Below are 18,252 nucleotides of genomic sequence, written 5' to 3'. Positions count from 1 at the left end.
CCCATGGAATAAGATAAAAATTCCTAAGATTCTCTCCTTTCTTCAAGAAGGTTTGGAGAAAGGATTATCTGCAAGTTCCCTAAAGGGACAGATCTCTGCTTATCTGTCTTACTACACAAAAAAAGACTGGCAGCTGTGCCAGATGTTCAAGCATTTGTTCAGGCTCTGGTTAGGATCAAGCCTGTTTGCAGACCTTTGACTCCTCCCTGGAGTCTAAATCTAGTTCTTTCAGTTCTTCAAGGGGTTCCGTTTTGAACCCTTACATTCCATAGATATTAAGTTACTATCTTGGAAAGTTTTGTTTTTGGTTGCAATTTCTTCTGCTAGAAGAGTTGCAGAGTTATCTGCTCTGCAGTGTTCTCCTCCTTATCTGGTGTTCCATGCAGATAAGGTGGTTTTGCGTACTAAGGCCTGGTTTTCTTCCTAAAGTTGTTTCTAACAAAAATATTAACCAGGAGATAGTTGTACCTTCTTTGTGTCCGAATCCAGTTTCAAAGAAGGAACGTTTGTTACACAATTTGGACGTTGTCCGTGCTCTAAAGTTCTATTTAGAGGCTACTAAAGATTTCAGACAAACATCTTCCTTGTTTGTTGTTTATTCTGGTAAAAGGAGAGGTCAAAAAGCGACTTCTACCTCTCTTTCCTTTTGGCTTAAAAGCATCATCCGATTGGCTTATGAGACTGCCGGACGGCAGCCTCCTGAAAGAATCACAAGCTCACTCCACTAGGGCTGTGGCTTCCACATGGGCCTTCAAGAACGAGGCTTCTGTTGACCAGATATGTAAGGCAGCGACTTGGTCTTCACTGCACACTTTTGCCAAATTTTACAAATTTGATACTTTTGCTTCTTCGGAGGCTATTTTTGGGAGAAAGGTTTTGCAAGCTGTGGTTCCTTCCGTTTAGGGTGACCTGATTTGCTCCCTCCCTTCATCCGTGTCCTAAAGCTTTGGTATTGGTTCCCACAAGTAAGGATGACGCCGTGGGACCGGGCCCACCAAAGTTTGGGAGAAAACAGATTTATGCTTACCTGATAAATTACTTTCTCCAACGGTGTGTGTCCGGGTCCACGGCCCGCGCCCTGGTTTTTTAATCAGGTCTGATGAATTATTTTCTCTAACTTCAGTCACCACGGTATCATAAGGTTTCTCCTATATATATTTCCTCCTGTCCTCGGTCGAATGACTGGGGGTGGGGGAAGCCTAGGAGGGATCATGTGACCAGCTTTGCTGGGGACTCTTTGGCCATTTCCTGTTGGGGGAAGAGAATATCCCACAATTAAGGATGGACGCTGTGGAGCCGGACACACGTTGGAGAAGTAATTTATCAGGGTAAGCATAAATTCTTGTTTTCCCCTGTTATGCCGACGGATCCGCTCGTTACTAAAAGGGGAGGATCCCTTTTAGGAGGTGGGGTATTGCGCTTTCCAGGGCTCTGTTGGCTGTTGAGAGTGACGCACTTGTCAGCTCCGTTGTCAGTGCGGCCCTTGCGAGTCCGGCTCGGATTGTTGGCTATATCTCTTCAGGCTACAGGACAGGTAGGCACCTCAGTTGTCAGTGCCTGGGGAATAAATTGAGGGCTAATTTCTGTTAAATAAAGGCCATAATAGTTAAAGGCGCAGTATAAATTTTGTTCTTTAAGTGCAAAGGAATAAAAATTTTATTTTTCACTTGTCGTTTTTTTTTATTAAAATGGACCAAGAAGACTTAGTCTGTTACATGTCAACTTTGTTTATGATTCTCAGGTGGAACCTCCAGTTCCTTTTTGTTCCTCTTGTATAGAGAGAACGTTAAGTTATAGAGAAATTTTGTTTGAGTTTGAGCCACCATTAGCTAAGGCGGTTGCTGTCCAGATATCTTCTGAAGTAGTTATGCCGCAGCTTTCTCCTCAGGCGTCCCAATCTGTTCAATCTCCACAGGCAGTGCTCTGCATTTCCTCTCACAATCTGGCAGGATTTTTCTTTGCAGGACATTGATACTCGGGTATCCTCTGTGGTATCTGACGCATTATCTGCTTTTCCCATGTTACAAAAGGGGCGTAAAAGGAAACTTAAGGAATCAGTAAATAAGGTTTCTGATCTGGTTGTGGCTACCCAGGGTATTTTGTCTCAGAAGTCTGAGGACAAAGATACTTCGGTAGTGTCTGAGGGTGAGATTTCAGATAGTATAAGTCCATCCTCTGATGCTGAAGTGGTATCCTTTAGATTTAAGCTAGAACACCTCCGTATGCTTCTTAAGGAGGTTTTGGCTACCTTGGACATGAACGGGTCGTGGTCATTCCTAAGAAGTCCAGTAAGCTGAACAAATACTTTTGACGTTCCCTCTGCGGTGGAGGTTATCCCTGTTTCTAGACCGTGCAACAGAGATTATTGCACAAGAGTGGGAGAGACCTGGTATCCCTTTCTCCTACATTGGTGTATCCGGTCCACGGCTTCATCCTTACTTGGGGGATATCTCATTCCATACAGGAAGTGGCTAAGAGAGTCACACAGCAGAGCTGTCCATATAGCTCCCCCTCTGGCTCCGCCCCCCAGTCATTCTCTTTGCCGCTCTGAACAAGTAGCATCTCCACGGGGGTGGTAAAGAGTATGTGGTGTTAGTTGTAGATTTTTATTTCTTCTATCAAGAGTTTGTTATTTTAAAATTAGTGCCGGTTTGTACTATTTACTCTACAACAGAAAGTGAAGATGAATTTCTGTTAAAATGAGGAGTATGATTTTAGCACCAGTAACTAAAATCCATTGCTGTCCCACGCAGGACTGTTGAAACCAGAGAACATCAGTTGGGGGGAACAGTTTGCAGGCTTAACTGCATCAGGTATGATCAGTCATATTTCTAACAAGACCATGTAATGCTAGAAGACTGTCAGAAATTCCCTCTGGGATAGGGAAGCCATTTTTTCTTAGACTCTGTATAAAATGATGGCTTATATTTAGGGCTCTATGCTGGTTGACACTATTGTGGGTTTTAAAATCGATTGCTTTTTAGCATGTTTTTCTCTATAAATAAGGTGTTTTTTCAGAGTTTAAAACACTTTTGGGGTTTAATTTCGGCCTGGCACTTATTTAGACACCTAAATTTAGTCAGAAAGGCCCCTCCACTCTGGAATGAAGAGGGAGGAGGCCTCATTTTCAGGCCTAAATTGTGCAGTTGTTTTTGCCTAGGCAATCCATGCAGCTTCATGTGGGGCATCACAAAAGACTCCAGAGAGGCTTATTTCCTACCAAAATAATCCCTAAGGAAGGTAAATGGCTACAGGAGAAGCTGTGGCTAGTACTGTAGTGTGTTAACTGGTTAATAACTGTTATTAGCTCTGTTTGGGCATTAAGGGGTTAATTGGTCTGAAAATTTGTGTGCAATCTTTTTTCAAAGCATTAAGGCTCTGTGGTGGGAAAATTTCATTAAAATCGGATGTTTCTTTCATGGTTTTTGATGTTTCAATAATAATGTGTGCACTTTTATTATTTAAGAGACAGTAACGTTTTTGTCAAAAATAATTTTTATTGCATTGTAGTTCTGTTTAAGTCTGTCAAACATGTCTGAATCTTCAGATAGCCTATGTTCTGTATGTCCAAAGGCCAAGGTGGTTCCCCCATTAAATTTATGTGTGAAGTGTGCCATAGCGTCCAAACAGCTTAAGGACAGTACAATCACACTTAAAAATATAGCCCAAGATGATTCTTTAGCTGAAGGTAGTGAAGATAGCTTGCTTTCGTCTCCTTCTGTGTCAACACCAGCTATGCCCGCGCAGGCGATGCCCAGTATATCTAGCGCACCAATTGCGATTACTATGCAACAATTAGCATTTTTTATCCAAACTGCCAGCTTTTCCTAGGAAGCGTGATTGCTCAGTTTTAAACACAGACAATGAGCAAGCAGACGCAGAGGATAATTTATCTGTAGTGCCCTCACATCAATCTGACTTGGCGGTGAGGGAGGGGCCTGTCTGAGGGAGAAATTTCTGACAGGAAAAGTTCTCAGCAGGCAGAGCCTGATACTATAACATTTAAATTTAAGCTAGAACACCTCCGCGCCCTACTTAAGGAAGTTCTAGCTGCACTTGATGATTGTGGATCCTTGGGGGATCTCAGAAAAATTGTGTAAAATGGACAAGTTCCTAGAGGTCCCAGTAAGCACTGATGCGTTTCAGATACCTAAGATGGCGGATATTGTGTCTAAGGAGTGGGAGAAGCCAGGTGTACCTTTTGTTCCCCCTCCTATATTTTAGAAAATGTTCCCAATTGTTGACCCTAGAAGGACGCGTGGCAGACGGTCCCCAAGGTAGAGGGATGCAGTTTCAACGCTACTAAGCGCACGACTATACCATTAGAAGACAGTTGCGCTTTCAAAAAATTAGAAGTTTACTAAGGGGAATATTTGTTCTACAAGGTTTCCTTCTTCGACCAATTTCCTGCATTATTCCTGTAACTACTGCAGCGGCTTTTAGTTTGAGGAACTGGAAAACTCGCTCCAGAAGGAGACTGCTTATGTCAAAGTCATGGATAGAATTCACGCCCTAAAGCTGGCTAATTCTTTCATCACAGATGCCGCTTTGCAAGTAGCTAAAACTAGCGGCGAAAAATTCTGGTTTTGCCATCGTGGCGCGCAGAGCACTTTGGCTATAATCATAGTCGGCTTATGTGTCGTCCAAAACGAAATTGCTTAATATTCCTTTCAAGGGTTAAGACCCTATTCGGGCCAGAGTTGAAAGAGATTATTTCAGATATCACTGGGAAAGGGCCATGCCCTTCCACAAGGTAGAGCTTCAAGGCTAAAAAACAAGGCCAATTTTCGTTCCTTTCGCAACTTCAGGAACGGACCTGCTTCAACCTCTACAGCTACTAAGCAATGAGGGTAAAGCTTACCAGCCCAAGCCAACATGGAAACCTTTGCAGGACTGGAACAAGGGTAAACAGGCCAAGAAGCCTGCTGCTGCTGCCAAGACAAGCATGAAAGGGTAGCCCCCGATCCGGGACCGGATCTAGTAGTGGGGCAGACTTTCTCTCTTTGCTCAGGCTTGGGCAAGAGATGTTCCGGACCCCTTGGCACTAGAAATGTCTCTCAGGGGTACCTTCTAGAGTTCAAAGACCTTTCCCCAAGGGGAAGGTTCCACATGGCTCACTTATCTTTAGACATGTAAGGAGACAGCCGCTCTATCGCTTTGCGTACAGGACCTTTTAAAAATGGGAGTGATACACCCAGTTCCGACAGCAGAGCGAGGACTGGGTTTTTACTCAAACCTGTTTGTAGTTCCCAAAAAAAGAAGGAACTTTCAGGCCAATTCTGGACTTAAAATTTTTTAGAAAAATTAAAAATGGAACCATTCGAACAATTTTAAGAATGTTCCAGGAGGGTCAATATATGACTACCGTGGACTTAAAGGATGCGTATCTGCATGTTCCGATCCACAAAGATCACCTTCAGTTCCTGAGGTTCGCCTCTCTGGACAAGCATTATCAGTTCGTGGCTCTTCCTTTCGGATTGGCCACTGCTCCAGAATTTTCACAAGGGTGCTAGGGTCCCTTCTAGCGTTGCTAAGGCCAAGGGCATTGCAGTAGCACCTTACCTAGACGACATGTTTAATACAAGCGTCGTCCTTTCACAAAGTGAAGACTCATTCAGACATTGTCCTAAGTCCTTTCTAAGGTCTCACGGGTGGAAGGTGAAACATAGAAAAAAGTTCTCTGTCCCCGTTCACAAGGGTTCCCTTCCTGGGAACAATAATAGACTCAGTAGAAATGAAGATCTTTCTGACAGAGGTCAGGAAGTTTAAAACTTCTGAACACTTGTCGAGTTCTTCAATCCATTCCTCAACCCTCCATAGCTCAATGCATGGAGCTAATAGACTCATGGTCGCAGCAATGGACGTGGTTCCATTTGCTCGAAATCATTTAAGACCATTGCAACTGTGCATGCTCAAACAGTGGAATGGGGATTATGCAGATTTGTCTCCCCAGATTCAAATGGACCAGAAAACCAGAGACTCACTCCTCTGGTGGTTGTCTCTGGATCACCTGTCTCAGGGAATGAGTTTCCGCAGACCGGAGTGGATCATTGTCACGACAGACGCCAGCCTCCTAGGCTGGGGCGCGGTCTGGGAGTCCCTGAAGGCTCAGGGTCTATGGTCTCGGGAAGAATCTCTTCTCCCCGATAAACCTTTTGGAATTGAGAGCGATATTCAATGCGCTCCAGGCATGGCCTCACTAGCGGAGACCAATTCATCAGATTTCAGTCGGACAACATGACGACTGTAGCTTACATCAATCATCAGGGGGGGACAAAGAGTTCCCCTGGCAATGAGGGAGGTATCCAAATTCATCAAATGGGCAGAGGGATCATTCCTGCCATCTATCAGCAATTCACATCCCAGGAGTGGACAACTGGGAAGCGAATTATCTGAGTCGTCAGACTTTCCATCCGGGGTGAGTGGGAACTCCACCCGGAGGTTTTTGCCCAGTTAGCATTCCAGATCTGGATCTGATGGCGTCACGTCAGAACTCCAAAGTTCCACGTTACGGGTCCAGATCCAGGATCCCAAGGCGACATTGGTAGATTGCCTTAGTAGCGCCTTGGTCGTTCAACCTAGTTATGTCTTTTCCACCGTTTCCCCTTCTCCCCCGGCTAGTAATCGAACAGGAGAAGGCTTCGGTAATTCTGATAGCTCCTGCGTGACAAGCAGGACTTGGTATGCAGACATGGTGAATATGTCATCGGTTCCGCCATGGAAGCTATCTTGAGGATAGGACCTTCTAATTCAAGTCCATTCGAACAGGGTTTTCGGATTCAGTATAGATACCCTGATCCATGGTTAGAAAGCCTGTCCACCAGGAAAAATTTACCATAAGATATGGCGGAAATAGTTTTGTTGGTGCGAATCCAAGGGTTACTCATGGAATAAGATTAGGATTCCAAGGATATTGTCTTTTCTCCAAGAAGGATTGAGAAAGGTTTGTCATCTAAGCTAGTTCCTTAAAAGGATAGATATCTGCTCTGTCTATCCTGTTACACAAGCGTCTGGCAGAAGTACCAGACGTTCAAGCGTTTGCACAGGCTTTAGTCAGAATCAAGCCTGTCTATAGACCTGTGGCTCCTCCATGGAGTCCTCAATTTAGTTCTTTCAGTTCTTCAAGGGGTTCCGTTTGAACCTTTACATTCAATAGATATTAAGTTATTATCTTGGAAAGTTTTGTTTTTTGGTAGCTATATCTTCTGCTCAAAGAGTTTCTGAGTTTGTCTGCTTTGCAGTGTAATTCACCCTATCTGGTGTTCCATACAGATAGGTTGTTTTGCGTACCAAACCTGGTTTCCTTCCCAAAAGTGGTTTCCAATAAGAATATTAACCAGGGGAAATAGTTGTTACTTCTCTGTGTCCTAACCCAGTTTCTAAGAAGGAACCGGCTGGTACACAATCTTGATGTGGTTCGTGCTTTAAAATTCTATTTAAAAGCAACTAAGATTTCAGACAAACATCGTCCTTGTTTTTTGTCTATTCTGGTAAGAGAGGAAGGTCAGAAAGCGACTGCTACCTCTTTCCTTCTGGCTAAAAGCATCATCCGATTGGCAGTATGTGACTGCTGGACAGCAGCCTCCTGAATGAATTACAGCTCATTCCACTAGAGCTGTGGCTTCCACATGGGCTTTTCAAGAATGAAGCTTCTATTGACAGATTTGTAAAGGCAGCGACTTGGTCTTCACTGCATACATTTGCCAAATTTTACAAATTCCGATACTTTTGCTTCTTCGGAGGCTATTTTTGGGAGAAAGGTTTTGCAAGCAGTGGTGCCTTCCCTTTAGGTTACCTGACTTGTTCCCATCCCTTCATCCTGTGTCCTAAAGCTTTGGTATTGGTTCCCACAAGTATGTGAGTGAAGCCGTGGACCGGATACACCAATGTAGGAGAAAACAGAATTTATGTTTACCTGATTAAATTTCTTTCTCCTACGGTGTATCCGGTCCACGGCCCGCCCTGGCATTTTGTCAGGTTTAAATTTTTATTTTTGTACACCACTGCACCCTTATGGTTCTCCTTTTTCTCCTAACTGTCGGTCGAATGACTGGGGGCGGAGCCAGAGGGGGAGCTATATGGTACAGCTCTGCTGTGTGCTCTCTTTGCCACTTCCTGTAGGGAATGAGAATATCCCACAAGTAAGGATGAAGCCGGGACCGGATACACCGTAGGAGAAAGAAATTTATCAGGTAAACATAAATTCTGTTTTTACTCCATCTCCTATTTTCAGAAGATGTTTCCAATAGCTGAGTCCATCAAGGACTCGTGGCAGACGGTTCCTGAAGGTAGGAGCGATTTCCACCTTGGCTTAGAGGACTACTATTCCCATAGAGGATAGTATGTTCCTTTAAGGATCCAATGGATAAGAAGTTGGAGGCCTTATTAAAGAAAATGTATGTTCACCAGGGTCTCCAATGGCAGCCTGCGGTATATATTGCCACCGTCACCAGCGCTGCAGCTTACTGGGTTTGATGGCATTGTCTGATTCTATTGCGACAGATACTCCTCTTGAGGAGATTCAGGACAGGATTATGGCTCTTAAGTTAGCCAATTCCTTTATTACTGGATGCTTCCTTGCAAGTTATTAAGTTGGGAGCAAAAATATCTGGTTTTGCTGTTCTAGCTCGCAGGGCTCTATGTTGAAGCCATGGTCTGCGGACGGTTTCATCTAATCTAAGCTTTTGGCGATTCCCTACAAGGGTAAGACCTTGTTTTGGCCTGGGTTTAGCTGAATTATTTCAGATGATATAGGAGGGAAAAGGACATTTTCTCCCTCAGGATAAGAGAAATAAACAGAATGGCATCAGAGTCATTTTTGTTCCTTTCTAAGTTTTCAGAAGTTACCCCCCCCCCCCTTCCAAGCAGGAACAGTCCAAACCTTCCTGGAAGACCAGGTCAGTCCTGCGAACAAGGGAAAGCAATCTAAGAAGCCTGCAAATGACTCAAAGTCAGCATGAAGGGCCTGCCCCCGATCCGGGAACGGATCATGTAGGGGGCAGACTTTTATACGCTCAGGCTTGGATTCGGGATGTGTTCCGGATCCTTGGGCGTTGTAAGATCATATCCCAGGGATACAAACTAGAGTTCAAGACCTTTCCCCCCCCAGAGGCAGGTTCCTTCTCTCAAGATTAGCTGTAGACCATATAAAAGGAGAGGCGTTCTTAAATTGTGTCGAGGATTTGTCCCGCCCTGGGATTAATAGTTCCAGTTCCAATACTGGAACAGGGTAGGGATTCTACTCTAATCTGTTTGTGGTCCAAAGAACAGAGGGAACCTTCAGACCAATTTTAGACCTAAAATGGTCTAAACAAGTTTCTCCTTCAAGATGGAAACTATACATTCCATTCTTCCTTTGGCTCGGGAGGGTCAGTTTATGACAACCATAGATCTAAAGGATGCCTACCTGCATGTTTCCATCCACAAGGACCATCACAAGTTTCTGAGATTTGCTTTTCTGGACAAACACTTCCAGTTTGTGGCTCTTCCGTTCGGCCTTGCCACAGCTCCCAGAATTTGTTTTCAAAGGGCTCTGTTGGTGGTTATCAGGGTCACAGGGCGTTGCAGTGGCGCCATATCTGGACGACATTCTGGTTCAGGGCGCCGTCTTTTCAACAAGCAAACTCTCACATGGAGATCTTGTTGTCTTTTCATCGCTCCCACGGTTGGAAGGTGAATCTGGGAAAAAGTTCCTTGATTCCGGCTACAAGGGTAATATTCTTGGGGGACCATAATAGACTCCCTATCAATAAAGATATTCCTGACAGAAAGTCAGAAAGAGAAAGATTTGCGGATCTTGTCTTGCCCTTCAGTCCTCTCTTCGGCGGTCAGTGGCTCAATGTATGGAGATAATTGGTCTGATGGTAGCTGCCATGGACATCATTCAGGTTTTGCTCGGTTCCACCTCAAACCTCTGCAGTTATGCATGCTCAGGCAATGAACAAGGGACTATGCAGATCTGTCTCCGCGAATAGATCTAGATCAGACGACAAGAGTAATCGCTTCCGTGGGGTTGTCTCAGGATCACCTTTCCCAGGGAACTTGCTTTCGAAGACCTTCCTGGGTAATTGTTGACCACGGATGCCAGCCTGCTGGGTTGGGGAGCAGTCTGGGGGCTCGGTCGAAAGCTCAGGGTCTCTGGACTCGGGAGGAATCAGATCTCCCCATAAACATACTAGAGCTGAGAGCGATCTTCAATGTTCTACTGGCCTCAGTTAGCTTCAGACTGGTTTATCAGTTTTCAGTTGGACAACATAACATCGGTGGCTTACATCCAGCCACCAGGGAGGAACTCGGAGTTCCTTGGCCATTGGAAAGAGTTGGCCAGAATTATTCAGTGGGCGGAGACCCACAGCTGCGTTTCTATCTGCTATCCACATTCCAGGGAGTGGACAATTGGGGAAGCGGATTTTTCTGAGCCGACAGACTTTTCATCCCGGGGAGTGGGAACTCCATCCGAAAGTGTTTTCCAGCTTGACCCTCAAATGGGGGCAGCCAGAGCTGGATCTCATGGCATCTCAACAGAATGCCAAGCTTCCGAGGGTACAGGTCAAGGATATCCGCAGGCTGTACTGATAGATGCTCTGGTGGTTCCTGTGGAAGTTCAGGTCTAGCATACCTGTTTCCTCCGTGTGCTCTCCTTTCACTGGGTCATTGCTCAAATCAAACAGGAGAGGGCATTGGTGATTCTCATTGCACAGGCGTGGGCCTCGAAGGATCTGGTATGCAGACCTAGTGGAAATGTCATCTCTTCCACCTTGGATACTTCCTCTGAGAAGGACCTTCTACTTTAAGGGCCCTTCTTTCATCCAAATCTCGTTTCTCTGAAGCTGACTGATTGGAGATTGAACGCTTAATTTTATCTAAGCGTGAGTTTCTGGAGGCGGTCATCGAGACATTAATGCGTAAATATTTGTATTGGTGTGAATCAAAGGGTTACTCTTGGAGTAGAGTCAGGACTCCAGGATTCTGTCTTTTCTCCAGGATGGTCTGGAGAAGGGTTTATCGGCCAGTACCCTGAAGGGTCAGATTTTGGCTTTGTCTATTTTGCTGCATAAGCGTTTGGCAATGTGCCAGACGTGCAATCGTTTTGTCAGGCCTTGGCAGAATTCAGTCTGTGTTTAAGTCAGTTACTCCGCCTTGTAGTCTTAATCTTGTTCTTAAGGTGTTACAACAGGCTCCGTTTAAGTTGTTATCTTGGAAAGTTTTGTTTTCTTGTTGCAATTTCTTCGTGTCGAAGAGTTCTGAACTCTCGGCACTCCAGTGCGAATCTCCATATCTTATTTTTCATTCTGATAAGGTGGGTTCTACTGTACGAAGTTTGGTTTCCTGCCTAAAGTGGTCTCAGTTAAAAATATTAATCAGGTAAATTGTTCATTCTTTGTGCCCTAATTCTTCTTCTCATAAGAACGTTTATTGCATAATCTAGATGTTGTGCAAGCTCTAAAGTTCTATCTTCAGGCGACTAAAGACTTTTGTCAGTCGTCTGCATTGTTTGTTTTTCTGGGAAGCGCAAGGGTCCAGAAGGCTACGGCTACTTGGCTTCCTTTTTGGCTGAAGAGTGTTATTCGTTTGGCATATGGACTGCTGGACAGCAACCTCCTGAGAAAATCACAGCTCATTCCGCGACAGCTGTCTCTTCTTTCTGGGCTTTGAAAAATTAAGCTTCTGTGGAACAGATTTGCAAGACTGCAACTTGGCCATCTTTTCACAGTTTTTCAAAATTGTATAAATTCGATACTTTTGCCTCGGCTGAGGCTTCTTTTGAGAGAAAGGTTCTTGAAGCAGTGGTGCCTTCGTTTAGGTTTCCTGTCTTGGTCCCTCCCTTATCTTCTGTTCCTCTAGATTGGGTATTGATTCCCAACAGTAATTGAGGATGATCCGTGGACTCACCGTGGTCATTAAAAAGAAACCAAATTTATGCTTACCTGATCAATTTTCTTTATTTCTTGACAAGTGAGTCCATGGCCCGCCCTGTAATTTTCAGACAGTTTTATTTTTTTATATTAACCTCAGGCACCTCTGCACCTTGTGTTTCTTCCTTTCTCTCCTTTCCTTTGGTCGAATAACTGTGGGTTGTGGGTAGGGAAGATATACTTAACCGTTTTACTGTGGTGCTCTTTGCCTCCTCCTGCTGGCCAGGAGTGATATTCCCAACAGTAATTGATGATGATCCGTGGACTCACCGTGTCAAGAAATAAATTTATCACGTAAGCATACATTTTTTTTTTTTTTTTTTTTTTCCAGGTACATCCAACTGGGCTGGGGATTATTTTATCCGCACAGCTGGTGCCGCCATTGTGGTAAATCAGACCAGTTCCACCAATACCTCGGACAACATTCAAAATCAACTGCGAGCTGTGTTTGATAGAGACTGGAACTCTAATTACAGCCGACCACTTCACACCCTAAAATCATGGAAACAATGCAACTTTTAGATTGCTTATAACCACAAGAGATATTACTTGATATTATGGTTCAATCTGGTCACCACACAGATGCACCTATCCGGGATTAAAAACAAATCACATTGGCTGCTATTTAAGATTTAAAATTGTTATGGTGGGAATTCAGTCTGATCAGCATTAATATACCTAACCCAGTTGCATTGAATCCCTGTTCTGTTAAATTTACAAACCATGACTTTGAATATTTAGGTCATTTTTTGCACTATAATGGTACAATACACCACTAGGTTTTTGGGGTTTTTTACTAATAAATAATGACTATCTGGTTAATCCCTTTCAAGTTTCCATTTTGACTTTTGCCCAGCAAAATTGTAGAAGCTAACACTTTAAATTTTATTTGCTGCGGCAAACCTGAAAATAAAGCCTTTTTTTTCATGGATTATTACGTAGTGAAATGTGCAGTGCGCTGAGCTAGCTAAGTCAATGCACAGTGCGATCCCCTAACTGTTCATGCAATCACACAAAATGATAATTCACTTCAGTAGAGCTGTACAACGTTCATATTTATGGGGAGCAGAGTTAAAGGGACAATAAAATTATAGTTTTATCTCCATACAATGTTTGTTTATGCATAGTGAAAACCATGCATGCGTTATTTATTTTCCTGCTTTTCTTTTACATCTAAGGGACAGTAAACACCGTTATTTATTATTGTATGTAAAACAACTTTGCAATATACTATTTATTTTGCTCCCTTTTAGTGTCATTTTGCTCTGAAAATTATGACATTTTCTAATGATGAGAAACTGGAAATGCACCCTACTGAATTCTCCAAGGCTTACCCCCCTTGCCTATGGTTTGTTTCTCCAATTGGCTTAAGCAATAACAACTTGCATTTTATACTAACCTTATGACTGTGGCTAGTATTGTCTGCTGCAGACTCATGCCTGAATTGCCTCATCCTATTAAGGCGAATGGTGGGAGGAGGTTTAGCTATTGAAACCCATTATACCAAAACAAGATGTTAAAGGGACATAAAACCCAATTTTTTTCTTCCATGATTTAGATAGAACATCAAATTTTAAACAACTTTCTAATTTTACTTCTATTATCAAATTTTCTTTGTTTTCTTGTTATCCTTGTTTCAAAAGCAGAAATGCAAGCTCAAGAGTGTGCACGTGTCTGCAGCATTATATAGCAGCAGTTTTGCAACAAGTTTTTTATATTAGCAGTAGCACTAGATGGCAGTACTATTTCCTTGTCATGTAAGTGCTTTAAGCATGTACACACTACCTACCTAGGTATCTCTTCAACAAAGAATAACATAATTAAAAAAAAACTTGATAATATAAGTTAATTGGGAAAACTTTTTAAAAATTGTATTCTCTATCTGAATAATGAAATACATTTTTTGGGTTTAATGTCCCTTTAATCGTTTTTTTTAAATATGTTTATACTTGGCGGGATATGTTATTCCATAGCAACACAGCTGGAAATGTCCTGTATTTCCAAGGGTGTTTACTGTCCGCTTTGTAACTCTTTAAAAAAAAAATCTGTTTTTCCCCCTTCCCTCGTAAAGACTGGAGAGCATTCTGTAGCATTCGGAACTCTGACATTCCTACATGCCGTCATTTTTGTACAGGAGTTTATAATATCTGTATCTAACTGGCTACAGTTAATGAGAGAAGATCTATACCACTCAAGATGTTTTTCCAAGGTGGTATCTCCCCGGACTGTTTGAAGATCTTTGGTAAAGCAGTGCACTCACAGCTTATGTGCAATATATGAAAAAACGGCAATAACGTTTACATTTGTACATTTCAATTTTAAACCTTTCTATCCTTTTAAAGGTATGTTAGTATTTTTTATTTCCTTCCTATGATAGGGAGAGTCCACGGCTTCATTCCTTACTGTTGGGAAATAAAACACCTGGCCACCCAGGAGGAGGCTTAAATATCCCTCCCACTTCCTCATTACCCCAGTTATTCTTTGCCTTTTGTCATGTTAGGAGGTGGCAGAGAACTGTCAGAAGATTCTGAGAGTCCTGAAAAAAGGGTATCTGCCCTTCGAGATAGGACTGGAGTTTTAAGTACTCATGTCAACCTCTCAGTGAGAGTATTGATGAAAGTTAGAGATGCAGGGAAAGTTTTTCTGCAACACCATCCAGACTACTGCTAACTGCACCTAAGCAGTTAGTGTTGACTAGTTTCACTGCCTGCTTTCTCTCACTTAAGTCCATGTCAGGAGTGCTGCTATAAGACTGTCACACTTGAGAGGCTGTGTTCTGTTCCACAGCATGGATCCTGGAGGTACGATCGTTTATATTTTTACACATAAAACGCATATAACAGGGTGGCTTCTTTATACCTTGATAGGATCCAGGGTTAATATCCTCTGAAGGGGGTTTATTAAACAGTTGGGGTTAATTAATCAGTGTATTAATTATTTACATGCTGCTTTGTGTGATTTTTTTCCTGGGCTGATAGACTGTGTGTTTTTGGCTGGAACAAACAGGTTTCACATTTAAGTTTCACTTTCATTTTTGAAAGTGTTGCACAGCTCCTATTACTTGCTGTACTTGTAGTAACAGGTGTGGTCTATGTTAATTTTCTCCATTCTGGCTGAGACTTGAACCTGAGGAGGGCGTTTCCTCTGTTAACTGTCTGGGTCTAGGAGGTGGTGAGTGCCCCAGCCATTGGAAGCATAAAGGTGCAGTTTTCTATAATAAAAAATGTTTTTATTTGTGTCCTTCTGTGGGTATAACCTGAGCTATGGAGGACTCTGACATGTTAGAAGGTAATCCTTCGGTACTAAATCATACCTGTCTACATATTGTGAGGAGGCCGTGGTTTTCCCGCCCACTCAATTATGTACTACATGCCTAAACACTGTTATAAAGTCTAAGAAGGGAGACAAGCCTGCTAAGGTTTTTAGTCCCTCTGAGCCATCTACCTCTCAGGACTCTGTGTCCTGTGAGATTATTACCCTTGCTACATTATCCACTCCACATGCAGTTCCCCATAATCCTCCATCTGGAAAGGGGCCTTCTTCCTGCGGACTTTGCCGCTCAGTTACAAACGGCGGTGTTTCTTTTGCCCTCAGTGCATTACATCGCTCTAACAAACGCAAGAGAAAGGTTAAAAATAGCTCTCCTGACCCGGAGTCATCTAAATATTTATCGGATTTAGCAATTATGTCAGAGTTATCTGAGGATGAGTTAACCTCTGGGTCGGAGTCCTTAGCATCTAAGCCTTCTGGTGTGGAGGAACCGTCCTTGAGATTTAAAATTGAGCACTTGCGTTTTTTATTAAAGGAGGTTCTGTCTAAGTTAGAGGTTCCAGAGGCCGTGCTGCGTGAAGAACCTATGATACCTAAATTAGACAGAGTTTACGAAGACTGGAAAGTTCCTTTGACTTTTTCTGTGCCGGTTAAGATGGCAAACATTATTAAGAACGAATGGGAAAGAATTGGTTCTTCCTTTTCGTCTACTTTTAAAAAGTTGTTCCCGGTCCCGGACTCTCAACTGGATTTGTGGGGCTCCATTCCTAAGGTGGATGGGTGCTATCTACGCTTGCTAAACGTACTACAATACCTCTTGAGGTTAGTTCTTCATTCAGAGAGCCAATGGATAAGAAAATGGAAACCTTTCGGAGAAAGATGTTTCAACATGCAGGATTTTTGTTTCAACCGGCTACCTACTGGTACGACTCTTTGTCGGAACTTATTGAGGTGGAGTCTCCCCTCGAGGATATTCAAGACAGAATTAAAGCTCTGAGAATTGCTAATTCTTTTATCTGTGATGCGAACATGCAAATTATTCGCCTAAATGCAAAGGCCTCTGATTTTGCGGTCCTAGCCTGCCGGGCGCTCTGGTTAAAGTCTTGGTCTGCGGATATGATTTCTAAGTCCAGACTCCTTTCTCTTCCCTTCAAGGGAAAGATTTTATTTGGTCCAGGCCTGGACTCCATTATTTGTATGGTTACCAGAGGCAAGGGTGCCTTCCTACCGCAAGATAAGAAGAACAAATCTAAGGGACGACCATCTTCTAATTTTCGTTCTGACAAATCCCAACGACAACAATCCTCCAAGCCCGAGCAGCCCAAGAGTACTTAGAAGCCGGCTCAGTCCTGGAATAAAGCGGCCCCTGATCCGGGATCGGATCCTGTAGGGGGCAGACTTTTTTTTTTTTTTTTTTTCAGACGTCTGGTTTAAGGACGTACAGGATCTGTGGGTCCTGGAGGTGGTATCTCAGAGATACAAGAGGCTTCAAATCTCATCTGCCAAGGGGCAGATTCCTTCTCTCGAGTCTGTTTACCAGACTAGAAAAGAGGGATGCCTTTCTAGGGTGCGTTCGGGATCTATCCTCCTCCTTAGGAGTTGTTGTCCCGGTGCCTATTGAAAAAAGAGGTTTGGGGTTTTATTCAAACCTTTTCATGGTCCCAAAGAACGATGGAACTTTCTGCCCAATTCTGGATCTAAAGTGCTTAAACACATTTCTCAGTGTCCCTTCCTTCAAGATGGAGATGATAGGGTCCATCCTTCCTTTAATTCAGGAAGGCCAGTTTATGACCACTGTAGATCTGAAGGACGCTAACCTTCATGTGCCAATCCACAGGGAACACTTTCAGTTCCTGAGGTTTGCATTCCTGGACCAGCACTTACAGTTCATTGCCCTTCCGTTTGGCCTAGCTACTGCTCCAAGAATCTTTACAAAGGTTCTGGGGGCTCTTCTAGCCGTTGCCAGAACTCGGGGTATTGCAGTAGCCCCATACTTCAACGATATTCTGGTGCAAGCATCATCTTTTCGTCTTGCAGAAGATTTCTCGCAGTCTCTTCTCATTCTTCTTTGATCACATTGATGGAAGATAAACTTGGAAAAGAGTTCTCTTATCCCAAGTACCAGGGTGGAATTCCGGGGTACTATAATAGACTCCATATACATGAGGATATTTCTAACAGACCAGAGACGTTGAAAGCTAACTTAAGCATCTCTTGCCCTTTGGACCTCCTTGAGTTCCTCTATGGCTCAGTGTATGGAGGTGATTGGTCTCATGGTGTCCTGCATGGACATAATTCATTTTGCCAGGTTCTGTCTCAGACCTTTACAACTGTGCATGCTGAGGCAGTGGAACAGCGATCATTCAGATCTGTCTCTACAGATTGTATTAGACAGTCGGTCGAGAGAATTGCTCTCTTGGTGGCTCTGTCCAGATCTGTCCCGAGGGACATGCTTCATAAGACCATCTTGAGAGATTGTGACTACGGACACAAGCCTATCCGGATGGGGAGCTGTTTGCGGTGCCAGGAAGGGGTTGTGGACTCAAGAGGAGTCCTCCCGATCAATATTTTGGAACTACGGGCAATCTTCAAGGCCTTGAAGGTTTTGCCTCTTCTGAGTTTGTCCCAGTTTATCAGATTACAATCAGACAATATAACCTTGGTGGCTTACATCAACCATCAGGGGGGAACGAGAAGTTCCTTGGCGATGAAGGAAGTATCTCAGATTCTGGAGTGGCTTACATCAACCATCAGGGGGGAACGAGAAGTTCTTGGCGATAAAGGAAGTATCTCAGATTCTGGAGTGGACGGAGGCCCACAGCTGTTTGCTGTCAGCGATCCACATTCCGGGTGTGGACAACTGGGAGGCGGATTTTCTCAGCAGGCAATCCTTCCATCCAGGGGAATGGTCTCTCCTTCCTGAGGTGTTTGCAGAGATATGCCGCAAGTGGGGGACGCCGGAGATAGATCTCATGGCGTCCCGTCTCAATACCAAGCTACCCAGGTAGGGGTCGAGAGATAACCAAATGGATCTAATACATGCACTAGCAGTGCCCTGGAGGTTAAA

At 43.6% G+C, this 18,252-nt stretch overlaps 1 protein-coding gene across 1 annotated transcript in view; it reads left to right on the top strand.

Annotated features, from left to right (window-relative positions):
* Positions 1–13,156, top strand: part of PLD3 (phospholipase D family member 3) — a 166,011-nt gene extending 152,855 nt beyond the window's left edge. The window contains exon 12 of the mRNA XM_053721761.1: positions 12,247–13,156. Within this exon, the coding sequence (XP_053577736.1) occupies positions 12,247–12,437 (191 nt within the window). The 3' untranslated portion in view covers positions 12,438–13,156. The remainder of the gene's footprint in view (positions 1–12,246) is intronic.
* Positions 13,157–18,252: the final 5,096 nt, after the last annotated feature.

The sequence above is a fragment of the Bombina bombina genome, chromosome 7, assembly GCF_027579735.1.
Source record: "Bombina bombina isolate aBomBom1 chromosome 7, aBomBom1.pri, whole genome shotgun sequence".
Lineage (NCBI taxonomy): Eukaryota > Metazoa > Chordata > Amphibia > Anura > Bombinatoridae > Bombina > Bombina bombina.
Note: the sequence above shows the minus strand (reverse complement) of the source record. Positions and strands in the feature narration are given on the sequence as shown.